Genomic DNA, 8,292 nt, shown 5'->3' on the forward strand with positions numbered 1-8,292 from the left:
ATACCCAACTGTGATTTACTTTTTAAAAATAGTTTTTGTCTGTTTTTCCTTTTTAAAAAGTTGAGATAAGGCCGGGCATGGTGGCACACACTGTTAACTCCAGCACTCGGGAGGCAGAGGCAGGCAGATGGCAGTAAGTTCTCTTTGTAACAGAGAAACCCTGTCTCAAAAAACAAACAAAACAAAAGTTGAGATGATGTTGGTTTCATGAATTGGAACTTATACCTTTTATTTTCTGAATATCATCATCCCCACCTCTCCCCAATCCCTTTCGAGCTCTGTGTAGCCTCGGCTGACCTTTAACTCCCTGTGTTCCTAGGGATGATGCTGAGCCCTGAACCTCCCGCCTCCACCTCTCAAGTGTTTGTATTAGAGGCATGAACCACCATGGCTGACTTAATGTTACTCCCTCAAATAGTTTAGTAGAATTTACCAGTAGAGCCATCTGAATCTATAGGCTTAATTTTAGAATATTTAAAATTATGAATTCCTTTTATAATTATACAACTGTAAAAGTTATCTTTTGGCTTTTGGATAATTTTGGTAGATTAATAGAGGAAACCTTTCCTTGCTTGCTTTTTTTATTAATTGGGCTATTGTTTTCTTTTCAACCTTTATTGTGGTCTGCTTTATTGTTGTTGTTTTTAAAGTAATGTGTATGGGTATTAGATCCAATGAAAACGGAGTTACAGTTGTGAGTTACCATGTGAATTCTGGGAATCAAACTGAGGTCCCCTGGAAAAGCAACCAGTGTTCTTAACTGCTGAGCCATTTTTTTCAGCCCCTCGCCTCCTTGTTGACACAGGGTTTCTCTATGTAGCCCCGCCTGGCCTGGAACTCACTATGTAGACCAGTCACATGTGTATGTGTGTACCATGTGTGTCCATTGCCCTCACTGGCCAGAAGAGGGTGTTGAACCCCTGGACCAGGACTGCCATGTGGGTACTGGGAATTGAACCTAGGTTCTCTCTCCAAAAAGTAATATGGATTTACCTCCTCCCACCCCGACTCACCCCAGCTGCTTTTGCAGCCATTACCAACACTGCCAAGAGGTGGCCTGGACGCCAGGGTAGAGGAGAGTGGGCATAATTTCCTTCCTTCAGGCTGGCTGAAGTGCTGCTAGAGTGCTCTAGTATATGCACACACTTGGGTATCTACCCATCTCTCCTCCACCTCAGTGCTCAGTTCTAGGTTTCTAGAGATTTCTAGCTATGGAAATGCCAGTTCTGGTCATCTTCAGTTTGCTTGCGGTTCTACTTCAGGTTCCTCACGCAGCTACCGCATGTCTGGGTTTTCTATAGCCGGAACTGAGTGGGAGGAGCAGAGTGCTGTGGGCCACTGTAGAAGATGCACAGGAGTAAGGAGGATGTCTGAGCTATGCTTCGTTTACCATCATTACGTGGAGGTTGTTTGTTCTTTATGTTTTGAGACACAGCCCTTGCTGGCCTCCAACTGGCTTAAGTAGCCAAGGGTGACCTTGAACTCCTGATCCTCCTGCTTGTACTCCTAAGTGCTAGGGTTCAAGAGGTGTTCTTCCACACCCTACTTTGCTTTTAAAGTGTATGTTTTTAGACTTCAGCTGTTTTTCTGTTACATCCTAGGCTGACCTGGAATTCACTATATGGCTGGCAGTGGCCTTGAACATCTTACTGAATCTCCCTGTGTCCACTTCCAGAGTGCTGGGATTGCAGGCTTGTGCCACACCTGGCTTTGTGACACTGGGATGGAACCCAGGGCTCCATGCTTGCTAGGCAAGCACTTGCCTGAGTGAACTGCATCTTGTGATGCTTAGTGTATACCAGATGACAAAGAACAGTCATGCAGCATGAAAAGTAAGCTCGATGCCATCTTATCAGAGCTCCCAGAATGAGCGTCCTGTGCTTGCTCGGTTGCTCTATGTTATCTTCTGCATGCCAGTGCAAGCACATGCAAAACATTGCACAAAGTTAGATCACATCACATTAATCTATGTTTCTCCTGTCAGCACATACCAGTGGGCTCTCTAGTGGGGAAAGATTAGTCTCCTAAGTGGATGTACCATAGTTCAATGGCACTTTATTCATAGTAAAAACCTGTGTTACACAAGGTAGATCTGGTGTGGCAGCTCACAACTACTTCTTAGGAAACTGAAGCAGGAAACTCCCTGGGCTACAAAGTGAGTTCCAGGCCAGCCTGGGCTAAGAATGAGATGATGAGACACAAAGGAAAGAACAAAAAGTGTTACATATTCTACTTTTATTTTTTCCTGATAGAAATATTTTGCCAAGTAAAGAAATGTTTCTCCTATTTCAGATTAAGGCTTTGCTTGGGACTTTTACAGTGCTGGGGTAGAACTGTAAAGGCCTGAGGCCTAGGCTAGCACTCTGCACTGAGCTGTGTGCCTGGCCCTAAGATTTCCTTTTAAACCCAGAGTGAGATTTGTGGAGGAGTGATTTCAAGAATGGAGGCCGGCTGTAGGAGCAGAGCAGGGTGAAGGGGGAACAAAGGTGACTGAAAGAGGCTTCTTGAAAGGTGCCAATCAAAGTATAAAGCAGGGCTCTGTCAGGAGTGGCTTCAAACCCAGAGGCATCATGGGAGTTCAATTTAGGGAGCGTTTTGGAGTGATGAAGTAATGGGGAGCAGGGGAGAGGCCAGCCTAGAGCTCCCTCAGGTTTGGGTTTGCTTTCAGCTTCAAGTTTGGAGAGTCAGTCATTTGTGATGGCGCCACCCACGGATGAAGTGGCGAGGAATCTCCAGGCTCTCACAAGCAAGTGCCTCCACGGGAAGAACTGCTGCAGGCAGGTCCTCTGTCTGTATGAACTTGCCAAGGTACGCACCAGAGGCGGGTCCCCACAGAACACCGTCCGACAGGGAAGTGGGCAGTCTGAACAGACTTTGGATATTTGCAGTAGCGGCTCTTCAGATGGTCATTGTGAAGGGTAAGGGTACAGGTCAGTGGGAAAGTGCCTGCCTAGCATGAGCAGGGCCTTGGGTCCCCAAAGCCACAAGAAAACTGGGAATTATGACTTGCACTAAGGCTCTTGTCAAGATTTGGCCCATCTGGGGACTGGGGAAAGATGCCAGGCCAGTTGAGTCTTGCCCAGAAAGGTAGGGCAAAATATTTAACTTCTCTATAAAAATGATTTGAACATGAGTTCCTTCTAGAGTTCACGCCTAAGATTTTGCTTTATGACTCGAACATTACATAGAACATGAGATGCATACAAAGGCAGAAGGCAGCAGGTGTAGCTGGCTTAGGCCTCCAATCCCAGCACTTGGGACACTGAAGCTGTGTGGTGAGACCCTGTCTCCTCCTTCAGCCCTTTACTACAAATAAACAAAAACTAAGAACAACAACAAAAAAAAAAACAGCCAGGGCTGTTACACATAGAAATCCTGTCTCAAATATCTTTAAAAAAAAAAAAAAAGGTTCAAGAATGTGAGGCAAACAAGGCCAAGCAGTGCAGCTTTTTGTTGTCCTGCTCCACAGTAAGCATCTCATCCCAGTCCTTGACCTTCTATGCTAGAAACGATCAGTGTTCAGCAACCTGGCTGGGTGAAATGACAAGACTGGAGAGGGCACGGCTTGTTGTTTCCGAGGCTCTGGGATTGCTAAGGTCAAGCAGTGCCCTGGCCTCATTTCAGAGTGCATTCTCTTACTTTTTGCTTCTGAAATGACTTCTGTTATCCTCTTAGGAGTTGGGCTGTTCCTATGCAGATGTTGCTGCCAGGGACAGTGAAGCTATGCTCCGAGCAATCTTGGCTTCTCAGCGGCCTGACCGATGCAGACAAGCCCAGGTCTTCATTAGCACCCAGGGCCTTGAGCCGGACACCGTGGCTGAACTAGTGGCTGAAGAGGTGACGCGAGAGCTACTGACCCCATCAGAGGGAACAGGTGCCCTACTCTCCAGTCCTCCCAACCTCTCAGTGTTCTGTTTCCTGTATGAAAGATTTGAATGTTACAGTCATACGCAAGCTTGCATGTGCCCCTTTCAAGATTCCAGATTCTTGTTGAAATCCTTTACATTCATCTTGTTAATGCTGTTTTATGATCATGGATAGAGTAGTTCTTGGTCTGAAATAAAGATTGCTGCTGTCCCCTGGTCCTTGTGCTAGCTCTCTCATGGCAAACTCAGTGCCTATCTCCACATCTTTCTGTGCAGGAAAAAAGCAGCCTTTCAGCCCGGCAGAGGAAAGCCAGATATTTCTTCAGCTAACTGCTCTCTGTCAAGACCGCACATTGGTGGGCATGAAGTTGTTGGACAGGATTCCCTCTGTCCCCCACGGGGAGCTGTCTTGCAGTAAGTCTTTTGTACTGTTGTGGTAATTTTTTGTTGCTTCCAGTGTTTGCTATTTATCAGAGGATAAAAACTCTCTCTAGACAGGGCATTCTGCCAGGCCCCTCACTTTCCTGCCAGGGAAAAAGCAACTGTAAGTACAAGTCCATCTTATTCATGTCTTCCCACCCAGCCACAGAGCTGCTGATCCTGGCTCATCACTGCTTCACCTTTACATGCCACATGGAAGGCATCATCAGGGTCCTGCAGGCCGCCCGGATGCTTACAGATAACCACCTGGCTCCCAGCGAGGAATATGGACTGGTGGTAAGTAGTCTCCTCAAACCTACCATCATCCTGAGGCAGCTTTAAGAGACAGACAAGGGCCCTCCGCTCACAGCAGACAGGGTCTCTGGATAACCAGGCAGGAAGTCCAGCCCTCTGTTCCTGGTTGATTTGCCAAATCAGTGTCCCAGAAGAGCAGAAAACAAGATGTTCCCTGCCATGTCCCAGGGTTGTTGTGACTCTTGCCAGGGGAGTCAACTTTTCTAGGGGAAGAGCTGCTTCTCCCCCAAACAAGGTTCAGGCAAAATCTGTAAACAAAGCACTCAAGCCCCTTATGCTCCCCAAATGCTGACCCAGGCAGGTAAGTAAAATGTAACTCAGTAGAATGAGGAGTGATGAGGACACACCCACTCAGAAAGGCCTCATAGCACTTGGTAGGTTCTCTGTTAAAGAATATAGCTGGGGTGACAGCCAGGGACATCCTAAAGACTCATTCCAAATTATCCAGAAAAGTCCCAGCTGGGTGAGTGGGAGGGATTGAAACATGGCAGCCTAGCCATTAGTCTATCCCCCCATGGAGCTTGACGAGTGGGTTCAGCAGCTGTAACCTTTCCCTCAGGTGCGGCTCCTCACCGGCATTGGAAGGTACAATGAGATGACATACATATTTGACTTGCTGCACCAAAAGCACTATTTTGAAGTTCTGATGAGGAAGAAGCTAGATCCGGTAGGTGTTTAATAATGAGCTCCAGGACACGTGAGTCTCACTTGCTCTCGGGAGGAGATCCTCTTTCACCTCAGCCTTTTACTAGCTACTGCTTTAAAAGTGCCTCTTCTAGCCAGGCATGATGGCACACACCTTTGATCCTAACACTTGAGAAGCAGAATTTGGCAGATCGCTGTGAGTTTGAGGCCAGCCTGGTCTACAGAGCAAGTTCCAGGATAGCCATGATAACACAGAGAAACCCTGTCCTGGAAAAAACTAAAAAAAAAGAAAAAAGAAAAGGAAGAAAAAAAGTGCCTCTTCTGAGCTGGGGGACAGGGGAATGGGGCGGGGGGAGTGTAGTGGCGCAAGTCTTTAATCTCAGCACTTGGGAGGCAGAGGCAAGAAGATTTCTGAGTTCGAGGCCAGCCTGGTCTACAGAGCAAGTTCCAGGCCAGGGCTACATAGAGAAACGGGGTGGGGTGGGGGGCGGATAAGATTAAAGTATATTGTATGAAAAAACACTTTAAAGCCAATATATATAACAAAAATACCAAGGTAGGAAGCAAAATACATAGGGCAGGACCAGAGAAGGAACTATTTATGATAGCCAGGAGGCAGCTTTGGAAACAGGCCTGGCTTCCTTGGGCCCTGGAGCCTCTCTATCCCCATTATGTGCATGACATGAGGCATGTCACTCATATAGCCTTTGTTTCCAAAGCACTATGGGGGGGGGGGAGGTTGGCTTTGTCCACTGTTAGGCCTTTCAGGGCAGTCCTGATAGCAAAGGAGCAAGAGCTGACACAAAGCCATCTTCAAGATTCCCCATATTTTTAAACTGCTGTTTTAAGGCACCTTTGCATTTAAAGTTATTTTAGTAGCTTTTTTCCTGATTACAGAATACATACTCCATAAAACACTTAGAAAATACAGAAGTCCTCAATGTTCACCATCTAGAGGCAGCCACTGCTAATATATGCCTTTCTTTGCTCATGTATCCCAAAATATAGACATTCACATTTTAGCAAAAACATATGCTTTGAAAATAAGAGATAATTGAAGTTCTCCTTTTACAGTATCTACTGATGCTATTTCCCCAGATAAGGTAATCCTGTGCAGCAGAGCCCAAAGCTAAGTGCCCTAGGTTAAAATCCCCAACTGCCCCAACTGAGAGGAAAAAAGAAAAAGGCAGTTTAACAGCTACAAGATGTCCTTAGCCTTTATTGGGGGCATCCAGGCTACATTTGCCTTCACACTTTCCATCTTTGGGCAGCGTTCCAGCAAACAGAATTGTACATCAGGTGTGCTCTCAAGGCTTCCTTCTTGACCAAGTAACTTTATGCTCCATCGATGAGGACACACCTGTTTGCTTAAGATTTTGTAGTAATTTTCATTCTTACTCATTTACCTTGCCAAGAGACTCAGTCCCCTGTGGTCCCTGGTTGCGTGCGTCCTTAACCTTTTTTTTCCTGGGCAGAGCGGTACCCTGAAGACAGCCCTACTAGACTACATCAAACGCTGCCGCCCCGGAGACAGCGAGAAACACAATATGATTGCCCTGTGCTTCAGCATGTGCCGGGAGATAGGGGAGAACCATGAGGCAGCAGCCTGCACCCAACTGAAGCTGATTGAGTCTCAGCCCTGGGGTGAGTCAGGGATAGCAGCACCTCCACAGCGGTGCTAAAGCTAACCCCATCAGTCTTGAGTAAGAGTTCTGGGTAGCGGCCCAGGTGGCAGATGGCAGTTCATAGAAACATTTGAACCTTAGGATTGAACTCCTAAGGTCTCATCCATCAAACCCTTGTATTATGTTCTACAAGGGCATACATTTCCTGCATGAAACACACCTGCTGTAAGATATACTAGGGTGTTTCTCCCATCTAGCCTGCCATCACTGAGTGGCCTGATGAGCCACTCAGCTTTATAGCACGTATCCTTTTCTCTACAGAGGAAAACCTCAAGGATGGAGCCCAACTAAAACAGCTCTTGCTTAAAGCCTTGACTCTGATGCTGGACGCAGCGGAGAGTTATGCCAAGGTAACCAGTGTTAATTTAACCTGGCCCCTAGCCTCAGTAGTAGTAGGAATTACTTGGGCTTGAGTGTAATAGGTCAAGCAAAGGTCAGAGTATGTGAGCACAGAAGAGATAGTAACAATAAATTCTCCCTTCTTGTGCTTTCTCCACCCTTGTCCCTCAGGACTCCTGTGTGCGACAGGCCCTGCACTGTAATCGACTCACCAAGTTGATAACACTACAGATTCACTTTCTGAACAGCGGCCAGAACACCATGCTTATCAACTTAGGCCACCAGAAGCTAATGGACTGCATCATGGCCCTGCCGCGGTTCTACCAGGTAAGAACACTCTAGCAAGTGCTGCAAGCATCATCCTGTAGGGCCTTACTTTTGGTACCCAGAGGATGAGTGACTGAGGTCTCAGGGCTTGGGACAGAACCAAGGCAAACTATAATAGCACCATAAGGAGGCAATCTGGAATGGACGTGCATGTGATTCAGATCAAACCAAGAGCTCTACTACACCCTCCATGTGTATTTCTAGCACGTCATTTGAGCAAAGGTGAGAGAATCATGTTTTTTTGGCAGTTATGGTTCTTTCCAGTTGTGTTCATGGAATGGTGCGTGTGGGTTAGCAGTGAGTCAAATCTGCCCAGAGACTGGATCTAGCCCTTAAATAAAAGGGACTGGTGTCCTAGCATCTACTGCCCTCTATGAGGAAGACAAGTTACTGGATGCCAGACTCTAAACAACCTGACACAGAGCCTCTGACACTGTGATCACCACTCACTGTGTGATGTTTCCTAAACTGCCTTCAACTTCCCACAGCATGGGCTCTAAAGGCACTCCCTTCTCTTCCATCCTTAAGGCTTCTATTGTAGCAGAGGCCTATGACTTTGTTCCTGACTGGGCTGAAGTTCTCTACCAACAAGTGATTCTTAAAGGAGACTTTAATTACTTGGAAGAATTTAAGCAACAGAAGTTACTAAGACCCAATATATTTGAGGACATTTCCAAAAAGTAAGTACTCAAAGT

At 46.5% G+C, this 8,292-nt stretch overlaps 1 protein-coding gene across 2 annotated transcripts in view; it reads left to right on the forward strand.

The window, feature by feature from the left end:
• Positions 1–8,292, forward strand: part of SPG11 (SPG11 vesicle trafficking associated, spatacsin) — a 69,127-nt gene that overhangs the window by 60,035 nt on the left and 800 nt on the right. For both annotated transcript variants that reach the window (XM_084774271.1, XM_084774272.1), the window contains exons 31-39: positions 2,669–2,808; positions 3,676–3,874; positions 4,143–4,280; positions 4,450–4,583; positions 5,161–5,268; positions 6,722–6,890; positions 7,193–7,281; positions 7,442–7,597; positions 8,126–8,277. In XM_084774271.1, the coding sequence (XP_084630397.1) occupies positions 2,669–2,808; positions 3,676–3,874; positions 4,143–4,280; positions 4,450–4,583; positions 5,161–5,268; positions 6,722–6,890; positions 7,193–7,281; positions 7,442–7,597; positions 8,126–8,277 (1,285 nt within the window). The remainder of the gene's footprint in view (positions 1–2,668; positions 2,809–3,675; positions 3,875–4,142; positions 4,281–4,449; positions 4,584–5,160; positions 5,269–6,721; positions 6,891–7,192; positions 7,282–7,441; positions 7,598–8,125; positions 8,278–8,292) is intronic.

Source organism: Acomys minous (genome assembly GCF_964271855.1).
Source record: "Acomys minous genome assembly, chromosome: 3".
Taxonomy (NCBI): Eukaryota; Metazoa; Chordata; class Mammalia; order Rodentia; family Muridae; genus Acomys; species Acomys minous.